The sequence below is a fragment of the Lepidochelys olivacea genome, assembly GCF_965140295.1.
Source record: "Lepidochelys olivacea isolate rLepOli2 genome assembly, chromosome: 13".
Taxonomy (NCBI): domain Eukaryota; kingdom Metazoa; phylum Chordata; order Testudines; family Cheloniidae; genus Lepidochelys; species Lepidochelys olivacea.
In genome coordinates this window covers 38,054,829-38,078,985 of record NC_140423.1, presented here as the reverse complement: position 1 = coordinate 38,078,985, position 24,157 = coordinate 38,054,829, and the positions used below count along the sequence as shown (strand labels likewise).

General features: G+C 66.9%; 1 protein-coding gene across 2 annotated transcripts; it reads right to left on the bottom strand.

Moving 5' to 3' along the window:
* Nucleotides 1-21: 21 nt before the first annotated feature.
* TGM1 (transglutaminase 1) lies at nucleotides 22-23,111 on the bottom strand. 2 transcript variants are annotated; one of them, XM_084645973.1, is made up of 15 exons: nucleotides 23,093-23,111; nucleotides 17,638-17,868; nucleotides 16,879-17,070; nucleotides 9,719-9,970; nucleotides 9,099-9,217; nucleotides 8,802-8,909; nucleotides 8,469-8,643; nucleotides 7,563-7,701; nucleotides 7,327-7,430; nucleotides 6,865-6,953; nucleotides 6,371-6,524; nucleotides 4,556-4,837; nucleotides 3,034-3,194; nucleotides 1,174-1,310; nucleotides 22-687 (listed from the first exon to the last, which is right to left on the bottom strand). In XM_084645973.1, exons 2-15 carry the CDS (start codon nucleotides 17,861-17,863, stop codon nucleotides 372-374), a joined length of 2,454 nt encoding a protein of 817 aa, XP_084502099.1. In that variant the 5' UTR covers nucleotides 17,864-17,868; nucleotides 23,093-23,111; the 3' UTR covers nucleotides 22-371. The 2 variants fall into 2 exon arrangements, with proteins under 2 accessions (XP_084502099.1, XP_084502098.1); XM_084645972.1 differs by lacking the exon at nucleotides 23,093-23,111 and adding an exon at nucleotides 21,709-21,759 and having other exon boundaries at nucleotides 23-687.
* Nucleotides 23,112-24,157: the final 1,046 nt, after the last annotated feature.

The following is a 24,157-nucleotide window of genomic DNA, read 5'->3' as shown; positions in this document are numbered from 1 at the left end:
CCCCGGCGGCCCCCGCGGGCGGAGAAAACGTCGGAGGCGGGAGTCTGGGGCAAACGCTTTATTGCAAACAACGCCGGGTCCCCCCGGCTCGGGAGCGCCCCGGCCCCGGCCCCGGCCCGATCCGCCTCCGCCGGGGGGCGGCCCGGGGAGAGCTGCTCCCTCGCTGTGCGGCGGGCGGGAAGCAGGGGCGATGGGTCCGCGGCGGGCAGGCCGGCAGCGTGGGGACTTCAGCGGGGGCTGGCTGGGTGCAGACGGGGCGGCGAGGGGGGGGGTGGAGCCGCATTTCAACGCCGCTGGAGGGGTCGGGGGTGGGGTGGGCAGACGCCCCGCTCCCGCCCGCGGCACAGAGCGTCCCTGTGTCCCTGTGGGGCTCAGCCGGCCCGGCCGGGGTCTCGGTGACGGGCGGGGGAGTTCCGGGGGTCTGGCTGGCGCGAGGGGGAGCCCCGGGCCGGGGAGCCGCGGGCGGGGGAGCCCCGTGCCGGGGAGCCCCGTGCCGGGGAGCCCCTGGCCGGGGAGCTGCGGGCGGGGGCCGGCTGGCCCCCTGCGGCCGGGGCTACATCCACGGTCACCACCCCGTGGACCTGGGAGAGCTGGGGGCTGTCCAGGCTGGCCACCAGCTGGCGCCGCCCGGCCCGGAGCGGCACGAATGTCTGGCGGAAGGAGATCGTCTGGTGCCCACCGATGGTCCTGTGGGGAGAGGAGAAGGGGTCAGGGCGCCCGAGTTCCGTCCCAGCCCTGGGAGTGGAAGGGGGTCCAGCGGTTAGAGCAAGGGGAAGTGGGTTGGGTGCTAGGACTCCTGGGTTCCATCCCTGGCTAGGGGAGGGGAGGGGGTCTAGTGATTAGAGTGGCAGGGGGTGGGGAGACTGGGAGCCAGGACTCCTGGGTTCTCTCCCCAGCTCAGGAAGGAGAATGGGGTCTAGTGGTTAGAACAGGGGGGCCAGGTGCCAGGATTCCTGGGTTCCATCCCAAGCTCAGGGAAGGGGGGGGGTCTAGTGATTAGAGTGGCAGGGGGTGGGGAGACTGGGAGTAAGGACTCCTGGGTTCTCTCCCCTGTTCAGGGAGGATAGTGGGGTCTAGTGGTTAGAGGTGTGGGCCTAGGAGCCAGGACTCCTGGGTTCCATCCCTGGCTCTGAGAGAGGAGTGGGAGCGGAGGAGGGTGGGGGGATCACTCACCCTAAGGTTGTGGCCTTGGGGCTGGACACCCCCGACCCCTCCATGTGGAAGACAGCACCCGTCAGCGTCTGGGGCAGTGGGTTCTTGAAGAGGACTTGCACCTGGGTCTCCTTGCCCACCACAGCTGGGCCCAGCACCTGAGAGAGAGAGGTGAGAACCCAGGTGTCCGGGCCAGCTTCGTCCTCCCCCACACAGCCCCCCACCCCCAAGCAATCCCAGGTGTCTTGGTCCTGTCGATTCACCTGCCCTTGCAGTGAGAGAATCCAGGCACCTGGACCCCCCTTTACTGTGAGCCTCAGGTTCCCCCTGCCCCCCACAGTACAAGAACCCAGGTGTCCGGGCTGTCCCCAGCACTCAGAGAACTCAAGTGTCAGGTTTCCCCCCATAGTCAAAGGACACTGGTGTCTGGGCCCCCCCGGCAGTCAGAGAACCCAGGTGTCAGGGCCCCCTTACCGTGAGCGCCAGACTCTCCCCCCATAGTGAGAGAACCCAGGCGTCCAGGCCCCTTATCGTGAGCGTCAGACCCCCCCCCATAGTGAGAGAACCCAGGCGTCCGGGCCCCCTTACCGTGAGCGCCAGACCCCCCCCATAGTGAGAGAACCCAGGCGTCAGGGCCCCCTTACCGTGAGCGTCAGACCCCCCCCCATAGTGAGAGAACCCAGGCGTCCGGGCCCCCTTACCGAGAGCGCCAGACCCCCCCATAGTGAGAGAACCCAGGCATCCGGGCCCCCTTACCGTGAGCGCCAGACCCCGCCATAGTGAGAGAACCCAGGTGTCCGGCCCCCTTACCGTTAGCGTCAGACCCGGCCATAGTGAGAGAACCCAGGCATCCGGGCCCCTTACCGTGAGCGTCAGGCCCCCCCATAGTGAGAGAACCCAGGCGTCCAGGCCCCTTACCGTGAGCGTCAGACCCCCCCCCATAGGGAGAGAACCCAGGCGTCCGGGCCCCCTTACCGTGAGCGCCAGACTCTCCCCCCATAGTGAAAGAACCCAGGCGTCCGGGCCCCCTTACCGTGAGCGTCAGCCCCCCCCCCCCATAGTGAGAGAACCCAGGCGTCCGGGCCCCTTACCGTGAGCGTCAGACCCCGCCATAGTGAGAGAACCCAGGCGTCCGGGCCCCTTACCGTTAGCGTCAGACTCTCCCCCCATAGTGAGAGAACCCAGGCATCCGGGCCCCTTACTGTGAGCGTCAGACCCCCCCCCCCATAGTGAGAGAACCCAGGCGTCCGGGCCCCTTACCGTGAGCGTCAGGCCCCCCCATAGTGAGAGAACCCAGGCGTCCGGGCCCCTTACCGTGAGCGTCAGACCCCCCCCCAAAGTGAGAGAACCCAGGCGTCCGGGCCCCTTACCGTGAGCGTCAGACCCCCCCACCCAAAGTGAGAGAACCCAGGTGTCCGGGCTCCCTTACCGTGAGCGTCAGACCCCGCCATAGTGAGAGAACCCAGGCGTCCGGCCCCCTACCGTTAGCGTCAGACTCTCCCCCCCCCCATAGTGAGAGAACCCAGGCGTCCGGGCCCCTTACTGTGAGCGTCAGACCCCCCCCCATAGTGAGAGAACCCAGGCGTCCGGGGCCCCTTACCGTGAGTGCCAGACTCTCCCCCCATAGTGAGAGAACCCAGGCATCCGGGCCCCTTACCGTGAGTGTCAGGCCCCCCCATAGTGAGAGAACCCAGGCGTCCGGGCCCCCTTACCGTGAGCGTCAGACCCCCCCCCAAAGTGAGAGAACCCAGGTGTCCGGGCTCCCTTACCGTGAGCGTCAGACCCCCCCCCAAAGTGAGAGAACCCAGGCGTCCGGGCCCCTTACCGTGAGCGTCAGACCCCCCCCAAAGTGAGAGAACCCAGGTGTCCGGGCTCCCTTACCGTGAGCGTCAGGTCTGGTGTGCGCAGGCGGAAGCTGTGCTGCTTGGCGAGTACCTGCCCGGTCTGAGCCACCTTCCCCGAGACGCTGAGCATGAGGGCCGCCTGGTCCACGAGGTGGGGCTGGTACTCGGCATAGGACACCACCATGCGGACGGACTGGGCTGCAGGGGGCAAGGAGGGGGTCAGAGAGCCCGGTGGGGGTAGGGGGCAGCTGTCCAAGGGCTGGGGCACCCAGGGTCATGGAGGGGCCAGGGCTGAGAGGATCAATGGGTCAGGAGGGGATCGGGGGTGTGTGTGGGGCTTCTGAGATCAGGGGCTGGGTTTGAGGGTTCGGGGGGATATGCAATGGTGGGTTGGGTTTGGGGAGACTTGGGGGGAGAAGGTTTGGGGGGCCCTAGAGGGATGGGTTTGGAGGTACCCATTTTTGCCAGGCAGGAGCCGGTCCTGTTTGAAGTTGCTTTGGGTCACCTTGGCGTAGTTTGGGGTTCTGGGGGGCTGGGCATCGGCGTGCAGGGGATTGGGGAGTTCAGAAGCTGGAGGTTCAGGGTGACTTTGGGGGCTAAGTGGGGTTTGGCTGCGCAGGAGATGAGATTGGGGTTCACAGGGATGTGGGGGTGTGGACTGAGACTTAGAAGACAGGGTGGATTTGTGGGTTCGTGATGGGGAGATAAGAGGTTGGGAACCGTGGGGCTCAGGAGATTGGGATTCAGGGGTGTGGATTGAGGTTTTGGGGGTTTAGGAGCTGGGGGGATTTGGGATCCGGCATCAGGGGAATGGATTGTGGACCAGGGTTTCAGGGGATTGGGGTTCAGAGGCATTTGGGGGTGGGTTGGGAGCGCGGGGCCCAGGGGATCAGAGTTGCAGGGAGTCAGGATTCAGGGGGATTCCCTGGGGGCTAGGAGGTCAGGCTTCCGAGGCATTTGGGAGGTGGGTGAGTGGTTTTGTGGCTTCAAGAACTGGAGGATTTGGGCTGGGGTTCAGGGGATGGATTGGGGGTCAGGGTTGCAGATGGTTGGGGTTCAGGGGGATGGATTGCAGGCTGGGGGATCAGGGTTCAGAGACTCTGGGGGGTGGGCTGGGGATCGGGGTGTCAGGGCTGCAGGAGATCAGGGCTGCAGGGGGTCAAGGTTCAGGGTGTGGGCTAGGGGGCCGGGGGTTCAGGGCTGCAGGGGGCTAGGGTTCAGGGGTGTGAGCTAGGGGGCCAGGGGATCAGGGCTGCAGGGGGTTGGGGTTTGGGGAGGTGGGCTGGGGGTCAGGGGATCAGGGCTGTAGGGGGCAGGGGTTCAGGGCTGCAGGGGGATCGCTGTTTGGGGGGTGGGCTGGGGGTCAGGGCTGCAGGTGGATTGAGGTTCAGGGGGGTGGGGGCCAGGGGGTCAGGGCTGCAGGGGGTTGGTGTTTGCACGGGTGCTCTGGGTGTCAGGGGATCAGGGCTGCAGGGGGTGGGGGTTCAGGGGGGTGGGGGCTTGGGGCTGGTGGGGGATCAGGGCTGCAGGGGGTCAAGGTTCAGGGGGCCGGGGCTCACCTCCTCCCGGCGGGATCTGCACCTGCCGGCTCTCCTGTTTGAAGGTGCTCCCCGTCACGCCCGTGTAGAACATGGGGGCCAGGTGCAGGCTGAGGGCCACGCTGTGGCTGCTGCTGCCCCGGTTGCTCAGGGCCACCTGGATGCTCACGTCCTGGCCCATGATGGCCTCGGAGGTCTCCACGCTCAGCGACACGTCCTCGCCCCACTCCTTGTTCTTGTAGATGTGCGCCTTGGTGCCGTGCCGTGCCGCCGTCTCCACCGCTTGCCGCTCGGCTTCCGAGCCTGGTGGGGGGGCCACGAGGAGTCAGCGAGGGCGGGAGCTGGGCCTCCCCCGCCGGGACCAGTGTCCTTGGGCAAGGGTGGGCACTTGTGCGCAAACAGCAGTGCCTGAGCATGCATGGGTGTGCAAACACCAGGGCGTATAAGAAGGTGAGTGTGCAAAGAGAAATGGGTGAGTGTGCAAAGAGAAATGGGCGAGTGCAAGTGTGTAAATTCAGGAACAAAAGTGGGTGTGCACGAATGAGCGTGCAAATGCAGGGGAAATGATCGTGACCAGGATTGTGGGTGTGCTAACATGGCAAATCAGTGCACAGGTGTGGGCGTGTGACTGTGTGGAAATGCGTCTGTGGAAGAATGAGAGTTCAAGTGCAGAAAACGGAGCATGTGAACAGATGTGCGTGTGCATGAGTAAGTGTGCAACAGTGACCAAGCAAGCATGCAGATGAACGTATGGGTGCAAACAGAAAAGTGAGTGCTCAAACACAAACGTGAGTGCACAAGAGGGCGTGGGAAGGCCAATAAGCGAGCGTGGAAACGTGTTTGGGGCGCACAGGTGAGCGTACACACGTGGAAAAGTGAGTGTGCAAACACGGTTGCATGTGCAAAGCTAGCCAACACATCTGTGTCAGGTTAGTGTGTACCTCGGTATATGAGCGCTCGGCTGTTGCAGGAGCTCGCTGGGGCTCTTTCCCCCACGCTCACCCGCACACCCGACGCTAGCCCAGGCCCGTGTTTGGCACAAGCGGCGAGGAAAGGTGTCCAGATCCGGCCACGCTCAGTCCAGGTCTCAGTGTGTGCTAGGGAGGGGCCGGCCTGGCCCCTGGAATGCCATTCTCCAACTCGGAGATGAGCCAAGACCCAGAACAAACCCGAAGGGAACCGGCCCGACAGGGTGGGTTGGTAGGGGTCAAATCCTCCTGGAAATGCTCCGTGTGAGGGGAGTGTCACAACTCTGCACGGGCTAGCTTCCCAGAGAGCGTGGTCGCACCGAGCGTCTCACTCCTGCCGGTGTGCAGCAAGAAAGCAGACGGCGATGGGCGGGGTCCAGGGATGGAGCGTACAATGGATCGACAGCGCCCAGGGAGACAGGAGCACGCAAACCTGGACGGGTGAGGGCACAAGAACGAGCGTGCAAACAAAACCAGCAGGCAAGCATGCAAATGGAGTGCGCAAGACATGCAGACAGGAGCCTGCAAACACTGACACTTGAGCGTGCAAACAGGATGGTGAGAGAGGACAAGAGTGCCCAGTGAGTGGCTATAGACGTAAGAGAGTCCAAAGGAGTGTGCAAGAGTGAGTGTGCAAGTGAAGAAGAGGGCATGTGAAGCATGCAACAGTGAGCATGCTCGTGCAGGAGAGGGCGTGTGCGGCATGCCAGAGCCAGTGTGCAAATGCAGCCGAGGTGCCATGAGCAGGCGTGCACGGCAAGGATGAAAGCCTGCGTGGCTGAGTGTGCACATGCGAGTGTGTAAGGCGGTGCGAGGGCGGGGGGGCCCGGCCCCCCCGGCGCAGCCCCCTCCCGTGCCCGACGCATACCCTCAGGGTGCTTGTAGAGATTGGTGATGTCGTGACGCTGGTGGGAGCCCACGGCCTTGGTGCTGATCAGGTGCCCGATGGCCTTTTCCTCCACGTAGACGATCTTGTAGGTGCCATCGGCCTGGCGCTGCCAGTAAACCTTGTCGCTGTTCACCTGGGGGGCGGGGATTGGGTCAGCGCCCCACGGAGACCCCTCCCCTTCACAGCCCCCATGGACTGTCCCCGCTCCTTCGCAGCCCCTAGGGAGAGACCCCGCCCCAACACGGGGTCCCACAGAAAGACCCTGCCCCCACGGAGACCCGTCCCCTTCACAGCCCCCATGGACTGTCCCCGCCCCTTCGCAGCCCCTAGGGAGAGACCCCGCCCCAACACGGGGTCCCACAGAGAGACCCTGCCCCCACGGAGACCCCTCCCCTTCACAGCCCCCCCTCCCCCCCAAATACTGATGTTCATCTTTGGGGGGAGCAGACTTTTTTGCCCTCCCCCCCCAATACCTCAGCAAAGATGAAGGGCGCGTCGTACTTCAGATACACCTGCCCTTTCTTAATGGCCTCCACCGAGCAGGGCCCACAGCAGAAGATACCTGGGGGGAGAGGTTAAGGGGGTCAGATAGGGGCAGGATTGGGGGAAGAGGTAGTGGGGGTGGGAGACACACACATAGTCACACCCAAGAGCCCCTGTGGGGCTCAGGGCCCCAAAAGCCACATTCCTGTTGTCCTGGGGAACTCCCCAACACCAGATCACACCACCAGAGGGGAAGTGCGCCCTGGGGGAGGTGCATTGTGGGAGGGGGCTTCTCACGCTCCAGCAGAAGGGGACCCCTCTGTCCAAGACCCCCCCATCTCATCCCCTGGCTTCGCCTTCAAACCTATTCCTCAGCCTCCCCCTCTTCTCCCCTCCCCCTTCTTCCTCTGCCCTCCACCCCCTTGCTTCCACCCCCTCTGCCCCCCACTCACCACTGCTGGTCTCTTGGGGGGTGGCATCGACCACTTGCCATCCGTCATACCCCGAGGGCAGGTCGGGCCGGGTCATCCAGCAGTCATTCCACACGTGGAAATTCCTAAGGGGCAGAGCGGGGGGGTTACCGGTTGCATCAGAGCCCCTCTTCTCTCCCCCACAGCCAATGCCTCCCTCTCCACAGCGCCTCCTACTGGAGTAGCCGGGAGCTGCCCCCCGGTGGCCGCCCCCTCACCAGACGGAGTCGGCGTTGAGCCGTTCCAGCGGTTTCATGTTCTCGTCGAAGTAGATGTCCATGGTGAGGCTGACGTCCGTGTCGTGGGCCGAGTTGTAGTTGGTGACCGTGCGGGTGGCGATCCCAAAGCACCGCAGGACTGGGGAGGGGGGCAGAACGGGGGTGTGTGTGTCGGGCTGTCGGGAGGGACACAGCCCCCCTACCCCCTGCAGGATCCCCCCAGCGCTAGCCCTGTCTGGCCTCTTCATTCTTTCCCTCCATTCTTTCCTTCATTCATTTCCTCCCTCCCTCTTTCCCCTCCATCGCTTCATTGCCTCCATTCCTCCCTCCCCTCCTTCATCCTCCATCTGTCTCCATCCCCTCCATCTCGCTCTCTCTTCCCTTCCCTCGGTTGTTTCATTCCTCCTCTCCTTCCGCCCCCCACGCCTCTCTTCTTTCCTTCTAGTCCTCCTTTCTCTGCATTCCTCCATTCCCTCCTTCTCGCAAGCCCTGCTTTCATCCCCTCTCCTTGCTTTTCATTCCCTCTATTCTTCCTCTCCCGGCCAGTGCTTCTCTCTCTCCAGTCTTTCCTTCCCGCTTCCCATTCGTTCATTCCCTCGGCCCCCTACTGACCAGTCAGACCACAACCTCCCCCCAGCGGTGCCCCCTGGTGGCCAGCCAGGCCTGGCGTGTTCCCCCCCAGCGGTGCCCCCTGGTGGCCAGCCAGGCCTGGCGTGTTCCCCCAAAGCAGTGCCCCCTCGTGGCCAGCCAGGCCTGGCGTGTTCCCCCAAAGCAGTGCCCCCTAGTGGCCAGCCAGGCCTGGTGTGTTCCCGCACAGCGGTGCCCCCTGGTGGCCAGCCAGGCCCGGTGCTGCCCCAGGTGGTGCCCCCTGGTGGCCAGTGGGGGGCAGTGGTGCGCCCTGATTACCAGTTGTGACGACGCCGGCGAAGACCCAGCACTGGCCGTAGAGGACGGGGTAGCCGGTCCGGTGGTACTGCCGGAGGATGTCCACGCTGCCCACCCAGGCCGAGGGGTTGGTGCCCCGCGAGTAGTCACCCGTCCAGTTCCCCACCAGCACCCCGTTGTCATCCAGGGAGTTCACCTGCCCCATGCCGGGGGGGGGGGAGAGAGCGGTGAGCGGGGGTAGAAAGGTCAGGGGAGGGACTGCAGGGACAGACAGGCGTGGAGGGTGGAGGTCAGGATGGGATGGGATGGGGGGGTGGAGGTGCCCCCCCGCCCATGGGCCCCTCCTCCACTCACCATGGCGGAGACGACGCGGGAGACGCTGATGGGGTCCCCGCGCCCCGAGTGGGGCATCCCGCGCCGGTCCAGGATGTACAGGCAGGCGTCCAGCAGCCCCCGGTCAAACTGGGGGGGGGAAGAGATGGGGGTCAGCGCCGAATAGCCCCCTCCGGCCCGGGGACCCCTCTCCTGGGGTGCCCCCTCCTCCATCCCCCTCCCTTCTCCTCCTCCTGCCCCAGGACCCCTCCCCTGGGGTATGCCCTACCCCATCCCCCTCCTGCCCCAGGACCCCCCATCCCTGCCCCCCAGTCCCACCTGCCCGTAGTTCCAGGTGCGCTCCCCGATTTGGCTCTCGGTGCCGTAGTAGATGCGGCCGCTCTCGTTGAGCACGTATTCCTCCAGCCAGTCGTCGTGTGGCAGGTACACGGCGTCCTCTGGGGGGGCAAGGGGGGAGACAGCCCGTCAGCTCCGCCCACTGCCCTTGGCCCCGCCCACCGCCCCTCGGCCCCGCCCACTGCCTCACAGCCCCGCCCACTGCCCCTCGGCCACGCCCACTGCCTCACAGCCCCACCCACCACCCCTGGGCTCTGGCCTCTCCTGCCCTAGATACGCCCTGTCCTCTTTGTCCACACCGAGTCCCCTCGGGAGGAAGGGACCATCAGTCTGTCCCACCCTTCCCCCATGGCTCCACCCCAAACCTTCCCGCTCCAGGTGTTCCGGGTCCCCCATGTGCTGTGAGCTTCCCCCTGGCCGTGCCCCCACGCCCTGCGAGCCTGACCCCCAGCGGCTGCAAGCTTCCCTCCGGCAGCATCCCCACGCCCTGCAAGCCTGACCCCCAGCGGCTGCAAGCTTCCCTCCGGCAGCATCCCTGCGCCCCACAGGCCCTGCGAGCCTGACCCCCACGTGCTTCCCCCCGGCCGCTGCGCCCCACTCACCGCGGCACCAGGGGTTGAAGAGGATGTAGATCTCGTTGCGGGGGTCAAAGGGCATCTGGTACTCGCCTGCCCGGCTCCGGGTCTTGACGCTGAAGCGGTACTTGCCGATGACGGCGGTGGGGGCGGTGTTGACCCGCAGGGACAGGCTGTTGCTGCTAGAGTCCCTCACTTCGGCTGCCCAGCCCAGCCCAGGCAGCGGGGCCCCCACCGGCACCAGGATGTGGGTGGCCTTGGACACCTGGGGCGTGGGGCCTGGGTGGGGGGGAGACAGGGAGTCAAAGCCCCCGCCCTGTGGTCAGCCCCCCTCCAGCCAGCCCCCTGCCTCTCCCTGCCCAGCCCCTCTCTATTCCCTGACACCCCACTCCCCAAACCCTCCGGCCAGCCCCCTGCCTCTCCCTGCCCAGCCCCTCTCTATTCCCTGACACCCCACTCCCCAAGCCCTCCGGCCAGCCCCCCGCCTCTCCCTGCCCAGCCCCTCTCTATTCCCTGACACCCCACTCCCCAAGCCCTCTGGCCAGCCCCCCGCCTCTCCCTGCCCAGCCCCTCTCTATTCCCTGACACCTCATCCCCCAACCAGCCAGCCAGACCCCCACCAACTCTTCCCCCCTCTGGCCAGCCCCTTCCAGGAGAAACCTACAATCCATCCCCCCCACACTCTGTCCATCTACCCCCCCTGCCATTCTCTACAGATGGACCAGTCGCCCCCATGTGCCCCCATCCCTGGGCCCAGACACCCAGAGGTATCTGATCTCACATAGCATAGGACTGGAGGGGCACTGCTGGGGAGAAGCTTGCAGCCCCAGGCTGTTCCTAGCCAGGAGCACTGCTGGGGGGAAGCTCATAGGCCCGGCATATCCCTGGCCGGGGCCACTGCTGGGGGGAAGTTCACAGGCCTGGCATGTCCTGCCATCCCAGCCCTGTGATCTCAGCTCCACCAGCAGGTCTGGGCAGGAGGGGCCCCTCCCAAACCTGTTCGACCCGAGTGTGGGGGAGCGGGGGTGGGGCCCAGTGGGGTGCGGTTGCCCCGCTTCCCTTCCACACCCTGCTGCCTCCCACACCCTGTCTCTCAGCCATCTTGGGACTGCCACGCTGTGAGCTGCTCCCCAGCAGTGACCCCAAGCTGGGAAAGTGGGGTCTCCAGGGCTGCGAGCTTCCCCCCAGCAGTGCCCTCAGATGGGACAGGGGGCGAATCGGGTGTTGTGAGCTCCCCCACACTGGTGCCATGTGGCCTTGGGGTCTGGCCAAGCAGAGAGGGGTGTGGGAATGTGGCCACCACATCTGGGGAGCTGCCGGTGCAGTTGGGCCGCTAATGATGGGGTGGGTTTGTGGCCCCAGGGTGTGGGACCTGGGAAGGGGGTTAATTACAAAGCCAGCTGGGCTGGCAACCAAGGGAATGGGCCACGCCTCACAGCCAGGCCCATGGAGAGGCAGAATTCCTTCCCCACCCCGCCGATCAGCCTCGGCCTCTCATAAGAACAGCCAGACTGGGTCAGACCAAGGGTCCATCTAGCCCAGGGTCCTGTCCTCTGACAGTGGCCAACGCCAGGTACCCCAGAGGGAATGGAAGACCAGGTGATCATGCAGTGACCCTCCCCTGTCTCCCATTGGCCCCTGGCAAATAGAGGCCCGGGCCACCTATCCTGGCTAATAGCCATTGATGGACCTGTCCTCCATGAATTTATCTAGTTTTTTTTTATCCCTGTTATAGTCTTGGCCTTGACAACATCCTCTGGCAAGGAGTTCCCCATGTTAACTGTGCATTGTGTGAAAAAAAATACTTCCTTTTGTTTGTTTTAAACCTGCTGCCTATTAATTTCATTGGGTGACTCCTGGCTGTCGTGTTATGAGAAGGGGTAAATGACACTTATTCACTTTCTCCGCACCTGTCATGATCATATCCCCCTGCCCCGAGTCATTTTTTTCCAAGCAGAAACGTCCCAGTCTTATTAATCTCTCCTCATACGGCAGCCGTTCCAGATCCCTCATCATTTCTGTTGCCCTTTTCTGAACCTTTTCCAATTCCAATAGGTTTTTTTGAGGTGGGGCGACCAGAACCACATGCAGGATTCAGCGGGGGGCGCTTTGGGGAGTGGGGCCGGAGATCCAGCAGTGCAGGGTCCTGTCTCCCATCAGGTGATGCCATGGGGCATTGGGGAGACGCACAGGGAGGCAGGGGGCACTATGGGATGGAAGGGGGGAGCGGCAGGGGGAGTTGCAGGGCACCGGGGGCTGCTGGGGGCAGCAGGGGGCAGTAGGGGGTGCCAGACGGCAGCAGAGGGCAGCGGGGGCAGGAAAAGGGCAGCAGGGAGGTAGCAGGGGGTGCTGGGGGGCAGCAGGATGTAGAAGGGGCCCCAGGGATCAACTCTCACCAATGAGCAGCTCCAGGCAGACCAGATGCAGCTTGGAGCAGCAGGGGGTGCTGGGGAGCAGCAGGGGGCAGCAGGGTGGAAGGAGGGAGCAGCAGGGTTGCAGTGGGGGGCGTCTCTCACCAACAAGCAGCTCCAGGCAGACGCGGTGCGGCTCGGGGTCGTAGGGGGAGCAGTGGGGGGTGGGAGCAGTAGGGGGCGTGGGGGAGCAGTGGGGGGAGCATGGGGGGGCGTCTCTCACCAACAAGCAGCTCCAGGCAGACGCGGTGCAGCTCGGGGTCTTAGGGGGAGCAGTGGGGGGTGGGAGCAGTAGGGGGCGCTGGGGAACAGTAGGGGGCGCTGGGGAGCAGTAGGGGGCGCTGGGGAGCAGTGGGGGGAGCATGGGGGGGCGTCTCTCATCGACGAGCAGCTCCAGGCAGACGCGGTGCGGCTCGGGGTCGTAGGGGGAGCAGTGGGGGGTGGGAGCAGTAGGGGGCGCTGGGGAGCAGTAGGGGGAACATGGGGGGGCGTCTCTCACCGACGAGCAGCTCCAGGCAGACGCGGTGCGGCTCAGGGTCGTAGGGGGAGCAGTGGGGGGTGGGAGCAGTAGGTGGCGCTGGGGAGCAGTGGGGGGGTGCTGCAGGGGGCAGCGGGGGGAGCATGGGGGGGCGTCTCTCATCGACGAGCAGCTCCAGGCAGACGCGGTGCGGCTCGGGGTCGTAGGGGGAGCAGTGGGGGGTGGGAGCAGTAGGGGGCGCTGGGGAGCAGTAGGGGGAACATGGGGGGGCGTCTCTCACCGACGAGCAGCTCCAGGCAGACGCGGTGCGGCTCGGGGTCGTAGGGGGAGCAGTGGGGGGTGGGAGCAGTAGGGGGCGCTGGGGAGCAGTAGGGGGAGCATGGGGGGGCGTCTCTCACCGACGAGCAGCTCCAGGCAGACGCGGTGCGGCTCGGGGTCGTAGGGGGAGCAGTGGGGGGTGGGAGCAGTAGGGGGCGCTGGGGAGCAGTAGGGGGAGCATGGGGGGGCGTCTCTCACCGACGAGCAGCTCCAGGCAGACGCGGTGCGGCTCGGGGTCGTAGGGGGAGCAGTGGGGGGTGGGAGCAGTAGGGGGCGCTGGGGAGCAGTAGGGGGAGCATGGGGGGGCGTCTCTCACCGACGAGCAGCTCCAGGCAGACGCGGTGCGGCTCGGGGTCGTAGGGGGAGCAGTGGGGGGTGGGAGCAGAGGGGGGGTGCTGCAGGGGGCAGCGGGGGGAGCATGGGGGGCGTCTCTCACCGACAAGCAGCTCCAGGCAGACGCGGTGCGGCTCGGGGTCGTAGGGGGAGCAGTGGGGGGTGGGAGCAGAGGGGGGGTGCTGCAGGGGGCAGCGGGGGGAGCATGGGGGGCGTCTCTCACCGACAAGCAGCTCCAGGCAGACGCGGTGCGGCTCGGGGTCGTAGGGGGAGCAGTGGGGGGTGGGAGCAGAGGGGGGGTGCTGCAGGGGGCAGCGGGGGGAGCATGGGGGGCGTCTCTCACCGACAAGCAGCTCCAGGCAGACGCGGTGCGGCTCGGGGTCGTAGGGGGAGCAGTGGGGGGTGGGAGCAGTAGGGGGCGCTGGGGAGCAGTAGGGGGAGCATGGGGGGGCGTCTCTCACCGACGAGCAGCTCCAGGCAGACGCGGTGCGGCTCGGGGTCGTAGGGGGAGCAGTGGGGGGTGGGAGCAGTAGGGGGCGCTGGGGAGCAGTAGGGGGAGCATGGGGGGGCGTCTCTCACCGACGAGCAGCTCCAGGCAGACGCGGTGCGGCTCGGGGTCGTAGGGGGAGCAGTGGGGGGTGGGAGCAGTAGGGGGCGCTGGGGAGCAGTAGGGGGAGCATGGGGGGGCGTCTCTCACCGACGAGCAGCTCCAGGCAGACGCGGTGCGGCTCGGGGTCGTAGGGGGAGCAGTGGGGGGTGGGAGCAGTAGGGGGCGCTGGGGAGCAGTAGGGGGAGCATGGGGGGGCGTCTCTCACCGACGAGCAGCTCCAGGCAGACACGGTGCGGCTCGGGGTCGTAGGGGGAGCAGTGGGGGGTGGGAGCAGTAGGGGGCGCTGGGGAGCAGTAGGGGGAGCATGGGGGGGCGTCTCTCACCGACGAGCAGCTCCAGGCAGACGCGGTGCGGCTCGGGGTCGTAGGGGGAGCAGTGGGGGGTGGGAGCAGTAGGGGGCGCTGGGGAGCAGTAGGGGGAGCATGGGGGGGCGTCTCTCACCGACAAGCAGCTCCAGGCAGACGCGGTGCGGCTCGGGGTCGTAGGGGGAGCAGTGGGGGGTGGGAGTAGTAGGGGGCTCTGGGGAGCAGTAGGGGGAGCATGGGGGGGCGTCTCTCACCGACGAGCAGCTCCAGGCAGACGCGGTGCGGCTCAGGGTCGTAGGGGGAGCAGTGGGGGGTGGGAGCAGTAGGGGGCGCTGGGGAGCAGTAGGGGGAGCATGGGGGGGCGTCTCTCACCGACGAGCAGCTCCAGGCAGACGCGGTGCGGCTCGGGGTCGTAGGGGGAGCAGTGGGGGGTGGGAGCAGTAGGGGGCGCTGGGGAGCAGTAGGGGGAGCATGGGGGGGCGTCTCTCACCGACGAGCAGCTCCAGGCAGACACGGTGCGGCTCGGGGTCGTAGGGGGAGCAGTGGGGGGTGGGAGCAGTAGGGGGCGCTGGGGAGCAGTAGGGGGAGCATGGGGGGGCGTCTCTCACCGACGAGCAGCTCCAGGCAGACGCGGTGCGGCTCGGGGTCGTAGGGGGAGCAGTGGGGGGTGGGAGCAGTAGGGGGCGCTGGGGAGCAGTAGGGGGAGCATGGGGGGGCGTCTCTCACCGACGAGCAGCTCCAGGCAGACACGGTGCGGCTCGGGGTCGTAGGGGGAGCAGTGGGGGGTGGGAGCAGTAGGGGGCGCTGGGGAGCAGTAGGGGGAGCATGGGGGGGCGTCTCTCACCGACAAGCAGCTCCAGGCAGACGCGGTGCGGCTCGGGGTCGTAGGGGGAGCAGTGGGGGGTGGGAGTAGTAGGGGGCGCTGGGGAGCAGTAGGGGGAGCATGGGGGGGCGTCTCTCACCGACGAGCAGCTCCAGGCAGACGCGGTGCGGCTCGGGGTCGTAGGGGGAGCAGTGGGGGGTGGGAGCAGTAGGGGGCGCTGGGGAGCAGTAGGGGGAGCATGGGGGGGCGTCTCTCACCGACGAGCAGCTCCAGGCAGACGCGGTGCGGCTCGGGGTCGTAGGGGGAGCAGTGGGGGGTGGGAGCAGTAGGGGGCGCTGGGGAGCAGTAGGGGGAGCATGGGGGGGCGTCTCTCACCGACGAGCAGCTCCAGGCAGACGCGGTGCGGCTCGGGGTCGTAGGGGGAGCAGTGGGGGGTGGGAGCAGTAGGGGGCGCTGGGGAGCAGTAGGGGGAGCATGGGGGGGCGTCTCTCACCGACGAGCAGCTCCAGGCAGACACGGTGCGGCTCGGGGTCGTAGGGGGAGCAGTGGGGGGTGGGAGCAGTAGGGGGCGCTGGGGAGCAGTAGGGGGAGCATGGGGGGGCGTCTCTCACCGACAAGCAGCTCCAGGCAGACGCGGTGCGGCTCGGGGTCGTAGGGGGAGCAGTGGGGGGTGGGAGTAGTAGGGGGCGCTGGGGAGCAGTAGGGGGAGCATGGGGGGGCGTCTCTCACCGACGAGCAGCTCCAGGCAGACGCGGTGCGGCTCGGGGTCGTAGGGGGAGCAGTGGGGGGTGGGAGCAGTAGGGGGCGCTGGGGAGCAGTAGGGGGAGCATGGGGGGGCGTCTCTCACCGACGAGCAGCTCCAGGCAGACGCGGTGCGGCTCGGGGTCGTAGGGGGAGCAGTGGGGGGTGGGAGCAGTAGGGGGCGCTGGGGAGCAGTAGGGGGAGCATGGGGGGGCGTCTCTCACCGACGAGCAGCTCCAGGCAGACGCGGTGCGGCTCGGGGTCGTAGGGGGAGCAGTGGGGGGTGGGAGCAGTAGGGGGCGCTGGGGAGCAGTAGGGGGAGCATGGGGGGGCGTCTCTCACCGACGAGCAGCTCCAGGCAGACGCGGTGCGGCTCGGGGTCGTAGGGGGAGCAGTGGGGGGTGGGAGCAGTAGGGGGCGCTGGGGAGCAGTAGGGGGAGCATGGGGGGGCGTCTCTCACCGACGAGCAGCTCCAGGCAGACACGGTGCGGCTCGGGGTCGTAGGGGGAGCAGTGGGGGGTGGGAGCAGTAGGGGGCGCTGGGGAGCAGTAGGGGGAGCATGGGGGGGCGTCTCTCACCGACAAGCAGCTCCAGGCAGACGCGGTGCGGCTCGGGGTCGTAGGGGGAGCAGTGGGGGGTGGGAGTAGTAGGGGGCGCTGGGGAGCAGTAGGGGGAGCATGGGGGGGCGTCTCTCACCGACGAGCAGCTCCAGGCAGACGCGGTGCGGCTCGGGGTCGTAGGGGGAGCAGTGGGGGGTGGGAGCAGTAGGGGGCGCTGGGGAGCAGTAGGGGGAGCATGGGGGGGCGTCTCTCACCGACGAGCAGCTCCAGGCAGACGCGGTGCGGCTCGGGGTCGTAGGGGGAGCAGTGGGGGGTGGGAGCAGTAGGGGGCGCTGGGGAGCAGTAGGGGGAGCATGGGGGGGCGTCTCTCACCGACGAGCAGCTCCAGGCAGACGCGGTGCGGCTCGGGGTCGTAGGGGGAGCAGTGGGGGGTGGGAGCAGTAGGGGGCGCTGGGGAGCAGTAGGGGGAGCATGGGGGGGCGTCTCTCACCGACGAGCAGCTCCAGGCAGACGCGGTGCGGCTCGGGGTCGTAGGGGGAGCAGTGGGGGGTGGGAGCAGTAGGGGGCGCTGGGGAGCAGTAGGGGGAGCATGGGGGGGCGTCTCTCACCGACGAGCAGCTCCAGGCAGACGCGGTGCACCTCGGGGTCGTAGGGCTGCTGCAGCTGCAGGCGGATGTCGAATGGCTGCCCCCGGCGCACGATCAGCTCGTCGTACTCGAACTCGTCCGTATGGTGGGCTCGGCGCGTTGCCCCCGAGCGCTGCCCCATCAGGTCCACGCCGCTCACCACCAGCATCCCCTCTGCAGGACAGGGCGCCGGTCAGTGGGGAGCCCCAGTGGGGGAGGGGTGGGGTCAGCAGGGGATCCCCCAGACCCAGAAAAGGGAACCCCAGTGGGGGAGGGGCAGGGGACACCCCAAGTCCAGAATCTGGACCACTGGAAATGCAGCGGGATCCCCCGTGGCAGTGGGGGGAGGGGAAGGGGCCAGATGCCCAGAAGTTGTATGAGAGGGGAGCGTCAGCAGGGGCCCCCCGGAGCAGGAGGACTGTTCTGGGGGGAAGGGGGACCCTGGGACAGGGGATCAGAATGGGGCAGGTTGCTCGGGGGGGGGGGGGAAAGAGGAGTGAAGGGGTCCCACGTGGAGGCTGGGGTTCCTGGTGGGGAATTGGGGTGCCATGGGGGGCCCCAGGTGGACTCCGGTGGGGAGTAGCATCCAGTTTCTCCTCCACTCCCTGCTGCACTCAACAGCCACCTGGGGGACCTCCTGCTCCAGGGGCTGCGAGCTTCCCTGCAGCGGTGCCTGGATCAAGCCCAGCACTGGTTCAGCAGCATGGGGGACCCCTCCCGCCCCCAGGGAACCCCCCTCACCCCGGATGACTGGCTGGGCCGGCCGGGACCCCGGCACCTCCCCCGGCGCCGGCCCCCAGTCTGTGTCATCCCTGGGCCCCGCGCAGCATTTGCAGCATCTGCAGAATTTGCTGAAAAAGGATCGCTTCCTCCTTTCGGGCTGGGGATCAGGGGGGCCGGGCTGGTGCACCCGGTAGCTGGCACTCGCCCACCTCCCCACATCCATCCGGGTATTGGGCTCCGGCATCCTGCCTGGGGTGGAAGAGAGACAAGCAGTGAACACAGTTCCCCGGCGCTGTTATATACGGCTGTTCCCCAGCTGCGCCCCAGAGGTGGCTGCGTTTCAGCACTGGGCACATCACTTCTTGACATGTGTCAGGGGGAGGGCTGCCTGGCTGGTGGACCGCACAAACCGAGCGATGGGGAAATCGGCCTCGGGACAGTGAGGAACTAGGTCAGAGATGCTTCACCCTCGTTCTGCGTCAGATGCCGAGTCTGAGCCGGGGAGGGAACCCAGGAGTCATGACTCCCCCACTTCCAGCCCTGCTGTAACCACTAGACTGCACTCCTCGTGCAGAGAACCCAGGCGTCCTGAGTGGGGCATGCAGAGCTGGGTGCTCGCCTGGCCTTTGGGAGCGGGAGGACGGTTCCTGGAGCCAAATATCAGTTTCCTTCCCTGGCATGCACCCTGCCCCTGGCCCTAGCTGGAGAGAGTCCAGATGTGAACAGCTGCTGGGAGGGCCAGGGCTGGGAACACAAGAGTGGGGGAGGGGGGCATGGGGAGGGATGGATGGATGGCCGGACAGGGGCCAGACGGGGGCGTGGATGGACAGACAGACGGAGGGATGTGTGTGAGGACTAGAGAGATGGACGGATGTGGGGACAGATAGACAGATGGGGGTGTGGGGATGGACAGGCAGACAGCGAGGGTGTGGGGATGGGGAAGGACGGACAGGCAGAGGGATGTGCATGGGGATGGATGGATGGACAGACGGACATAAGGGTTTGTATGGCAATGGATGGATGGATGGGTGGACGGACAGAAAGAGGGATGTGCATGGGGATGGATGGATGGATGGACAGATGCAGGGCTGTGGGGGAGATGGATGGATAGAGGGGCATGTAAGGGGACAGACGGATGGACAGACAGAAGGCTGTAGGTGGACGGATGGATGGACAGACGGAAGGCTGTGGGGGGGATGGATGACCGGATGGAGAGATGTGCATGGAGACAGACAGACAAAGGGACAGACAGACAGGGCTGTGGGGGGTGTGGGTGGACGAATGGATGGAGGGACGGGTATGGGGACGGAAGGAGGGACAGACAGACAGGGCTGTGGGGGGTATGGATGGATGGAGTGACGTGTATGGGGACAGACAGACAGGGCGGTGGGGGGGGATGGATGGATGGACGGACGGAGTGACGTGTATAGGGACGGACAGACAGGGTGGTGGGGTGCGTGGATGGATGGATAGATGGAGGGACGGGTATGGGGACAGAAGGAGGGAGAGACAGACAGGGCAGTGGGGGGCGTGGATGGATGGATGGACGGAGTGACGTGTAAGGGGACGGACAGACAGGGCGGTGGGGGGAACGGATGGATGGAGGGACGGGTATGGGGATGGAAGGAGGGAGAGACAGACAGGGCTGTGGGGGGGATGGATGGATGGATGGACGGACGGAGTGACATGTATGGGGATGGACAGACAGGGCGGTGGGGGGGGACGGATGGATGGAGGGATGGGTATGGGGACGGACAGACAGGGCGGTGGGGGGGATGGATGGATGGATGGAGTGACGTGTATGGGGACAGACAGACAGGGCGGTGGGGGGGACGGATGGACGGGTATGGGGACGGACAGACAGGGCGGTGGTGGGGATGGATGGATGGATGGATGGACGGATGGAGTGACGTGTATGGGGATGGACAGACAGGGCGGTGGGGGGAACGGATGGACGGAGGGACGGGTATGGGGACGGACAGACAGGGCGGTGTGGGGGATGGATGGATGGATGGACGGATGGAGTGACGTGTATGGGGATGGACAGACAGGGCGGTGGGGGGAATGGATGGACGGAGGGACGGGTATGGGGACGGACAGACAGGGCGGTGTGGGGGATGGATGGATGGATGGACGGACGGAGTGACGTGTATGGGGATGGACAGACAGGGCGGTGGGGGGGACGGATGGATGGAGGGACGGGTATGGGGACGGACAGACAGGGTGGTGGGGGGGATGGGGGGATGGATGGAGTGACGTGTATGGGGACGGACAGACAGGGCGGTGCGGGGGACGGATGGACAGGTATGGGGACGGACAGACAGGGTGGTGGGGGGGATGGATGGATGGATGGGGTGACGTGTATGGGGACGGACAGACAGGGCGGTGGGGGGGATGGATGGAGTGACGTGTAAGGGGACGGACAGACAGGGCGGTGGGGGGGACGGATGGATGGAGGGACGGGTATGGGGATGGAAGGAGGGAGAGACAGACAGGGCGGTGGGGGGATGAATGGATGGACGGACGTGTAAGGGGACGGACAGACAGCCGGGGAGGTGACGTCGTGGTGGCCCTGGGAGGGTTCGGGGGTCCCCCGCAGCCGGGGGGCAGGCATGGCAGTGGTGCTGGGTGCGAGGAGAGCCCAGAGGCAGCCAAGCTGCAGTACCCAGCTCGGGCACTTGGGGGGGGGCTGTGATGTGGGGGCGTGGCCAAGGCCCAGGGAAGCCAATGGGAGCGCAGGGCAGGGTTGGGGCAGAGGGGTCGGAAGGGGTTACCCTCTGCCCCAGAAACCCCACCACGCCCAATGGGAGCCGGTCCCAGTGATGTCATGGCGGGGGGCGGGGCTCCAGTCCCACCTCCTCACAGAGTGGAAATTTAACGGGGATTCGAGGAATTCGATGACGACTCTGGAACCCAGGAGTCCTGCCCCCCACACTGTGCTCTAACCACTAGTCCTCCTCCCCTCTCCGACCCGGGGAGAGAACCCAGGAGTCCTGCCCCCCACACTGTGCTCTAACCACTAGTCCCCCTCCCCTCTCCGACCCGGGGAGAGAACCCAGGAGTCCTGCCTCCCACACTGTGCTCTAACCACTAGTCCTCCTCCCCTCTCCCACCCGGGGAGAGAACCCAGGAGTCCTGCCTCCCACACTGTGCTCTAACCACTAGTCCCCCTCCCCTCTCCCACCCGGGGAGAGAACCCAGGAGTCCTGCCTCCCACACTGTGCTCTAACCACTAGTCCTCCTCCCCTCTCCCACCCGGGGAGAGAACCCAGGAGTCCTGCCTCCCACACTGTGCTCTAACCACTAGTCCCCCTCCCCTCTCCCACCCGGGGAGAGAACCCAGGAGTCCTGCCTCCCACACTGTGCTCTAACCACTAGTCCTCCTCCCCTCTCCCACCCGGGGAGAGAACCCAGGAGTCCTGCCGCCTCCCACACTGTGCTCTAACCACTAGTCCCCCTCCCCTCTCCGACCCGGGGAGAGAACCCAGGAGTCCTGACACCCAGCCACCCCCCTGCTCGACTTCCATCTAAGGCACTGCACACCCCTCCCCCCCTTCAGTGGCTGAGGACCAGGGCTCTGGGGACGGGACCCGGGAGAGTCTGCCAGGGCCCAACTCACCCCCAGGCTAAGCACCCCACAACCCCAGCTCCCCAAAACGCCCAGCTCCCAAATTCCACCCCATTCCTTCCCCAGTCTGCAAACATCCCAGCCCCCCAAAATCCCCAGCCCCTCGTCCCCCTGCCCCCAAATAACCCAACACCTCTTCCCCCAGCACCCCAAACTTCTCAGCAACTGTTCCCGCAGCACCCGAATATCCCAGCACCTCACCCCCAGCACCCCAAACTTCCCAGCCCCTCTTTTCCCAGCCCCCCAAGCCCCCAGCACCTCTTCCCCCAGCACCCGAATATCCCAGCACCTCACCCCCAGCCCCCTAAACTCCCAACATCTCTTCCCCCAGCCCCCCGAATATCCCAGCACCTCTTCCCCAGCCCTCCAAACCCCCAGCCCCGCTTCCCCCAGCCCCCCGAATATCCCAGCCCCTCTAACTCCCAGCCCCCCGAACTCCCAGCCCCGGAGCCCGCACTCACTGGCCGGGCGCTCGCTGAGCTCTGGGGCCAGGCGCTGCGCGCTCCGGAGCTGGGAGCCGGGGGGGGGGAGGGGGCGGGGCCGGGGGCGGGGCCGCAGGGGGGCGGGAGGGTCCCGGAGGGTCCACACCTAGCGACCCGCGAGTCACCCGGGAAGGGGCGGGAGGAGCCGGGTGACCTCAGCTGCCCCCAGGCGCTTCCTCTAGCGGGGGAATACCCTGTCCATCCCCCCTCCCCCAAGACACCCCCTCCCCACGCTGCACCCCCATCCCCACCCTGCAGCCCCATCCATCTCCCCACCCCTGCCCCAGACACCCCCGGTTCATCCCCACCCCCTACATACCCCACACCCCCATTCATCCCCGCACTCCCTCCCCAGCCCCACCTCCCCGCCTATCACCTACCTCTGTTCCCTTCCCCCCCCAGTCTCTCTCTCCTGATGGACACCAGCTAATCTAGCTCCATTCGCCCCCCCTCTGTGCATCCACCCCACTCCACTCCGCAGAGGATGTGCTGTAGGGAGCCCCCCAGTCCCCTGGTGGCTGGGGGGACCCCCAAGCTCTTGGCTTCCCTGCTGTAACCAGCTCCCTGAGGGTAAGGCAGTTTCTCCTGCTCCCCCAAAGCTGCCGGGCAGGTAAATGGCCCCCAGTAACCATTCCCCACATTGCCAAGAGAGCTGTGAGAGAACCCAGGAGTCCAGCCTGCCAGGCTCCCTGCTCTCACCACTGGACCTCCCTCCCCTCCCAGAGCAGGGACAGAACCCAGGCATCCCGTGATGGGGCTGCATTGGGACAGGCCCTGGGAAGAGAGTGAGGCTGGAGGGCGGGCATTGTCTCAGCTGGGGGCAGAGGGGCTTGGGGCATCTCCCCCACCCAGAACCCCCCAGCTTGCCCCTCCTCCCAGAAGCCCCAGAGATGCTCATTAGGGCCCCAAATGTCCCCCTCCCTGGTGCATTCGGGCCAAAGCTGGAACAGAAAAACCTGCCCAACCTGCCCCATGGAGCCCAGGGATTCTCCCCCTGCGGGGAGGGCTCAGAGCCAGCCCCAGGGTGGGGGCCTGGCTGGCTCAGGGGGGCAGAGAATGGGACACAGGGCCTCCGCCCCCAGCTCGACCGGTGCCCCTCACTCCCGCCCTGCAGCCCGTGCTAGCCCAGCCCGTGCCCCTCGCTCCCCACCCACAGCCCCTGCTAGCCCAGCCCTGGGCTCCCCCTCCACCCAGTCAGGAATTTGGGAGGAGGCTCTGAAGTGTCTCCCCCTTGAACCTGGCTCCCATCCCAGGGTTCGTGGCACTGTGGGGCTGGGGAGTGGAGTGGGAGGAGGGGCTGGCCGGGTGTTGCCCCATATCACTCAAGGCCTGATGTGCCAGGAAACACCCGGGATGTGGTAACCTCTGCAGTGGCTCCAGTTGCGTATCGGGGTGTCACCGTTCCCACAAAGACCATGAAGCAACCGCGGGCGAGTGGCGGACGTCGTGGCTTCCGCTGGGGTGCAGCAGCCCAGCGGAGCTAGGAGTGCGAGGAATTCGGTGCAACAGCCAGGGCCCCACCCCAGAGAGGGGACGTCAGAGCAAATTCCTTCTGCCCAGGGAGCGGGCCGGCAGCCTGAGGGGCCGGGCTCGTGGGGGCTGCGGGTCGGGAGTGAGGGGCACTGGCAGGGCGCAGGAGGGCAGGGCTGGGCATGGGGGGGGACTGCGGGTCGGGAGTGAGGGGCACCGGCTGGGCGGGGGGGGGCAGGGCTGGGCATAGGGGGGCTGCAGGTCGGGAGTGAGGGGCACCAGCAGGGCGTGGGGGGGCAGGGCTGAGCTTGGGGGGGCTGCAGGTCGGGAGTGAGGGGCACTGGCAGGGCAGGGGGGGCAGGGCTGGGCATGGGGGGGCTGCAGGTCGGGAGTGAGGGGCACCGGCAGGGCAGGGGGGGCAGGGCTGGGCATGGGGGGGCTGCAGGTCGGGAGTGAGGGGCACCGGCAGGGCGTGGGGGGGCAGGGCTGGGCATGGGGGGGCTGCAGGTCGGGAGTGAGGGGCACCGGCAGGGCGTGGGGGGGCAGGGCTGGGCATGGGGGGGCTGCAGGTCGGGAGTGAGGGGCACCGGCAGGGCAGGGGGGGCAGGGCTGAGCTTGGGGGGGCTGCAGGTCGGGAGTGAGGGGCACCAGCAGGGCAGGGGGGGCAGGGCTGGGCATGGGGGGGCTGCAGGTTGGGAGTGAGGGGCACCGGCAGGGCGTGGGGGGGCAGGGCTGGGCATGGGGGGGCTGCAGGTCGGGAGTGAGGGGCACCAGCAGGGCGTGGGGGGGCAGGGCTGAGCTTGGGGGGGCTGCAGGTCGGGAGTGAGGGGCACCAGCAGGGCAGGGGGGGCAGGGCTGGGCATGGGGGGGCTGCAGGTCGGGAGTGAGGGGCACCAGCAGGGCGTGGGGGGGCAGGGCTGAGCTTGGGGGGGCTGCGGGTCGGGAGTGAGGGGCACTG

Excerpts from the sequence above, each read along its gene's own strand:
- TGM1 (XM_084645973.1), bottom strand. The coding sequence starts at position 17,863 with ATGCCGGAGCCCAATACCCGGATGGATGTGGGGAGGTGGGCGAGTGCC. Across the intron at positions 6,954-7,326 it reads CCCCCAAGAGACCAGCAGTG|GTATCTTCTGCTGTGGGCCC; the intron begins GTGAGTGGGGGG and ends CTCTCCCCCCAG. Across the intron at positions 3,195-4,555 it reads GCAGATCCCGCCGGGAGGAG|CCCAGTCCGTCCGCATGGTG; the intron begins GTGAGCCCCGGC and ends TGCCCCCTGCAG.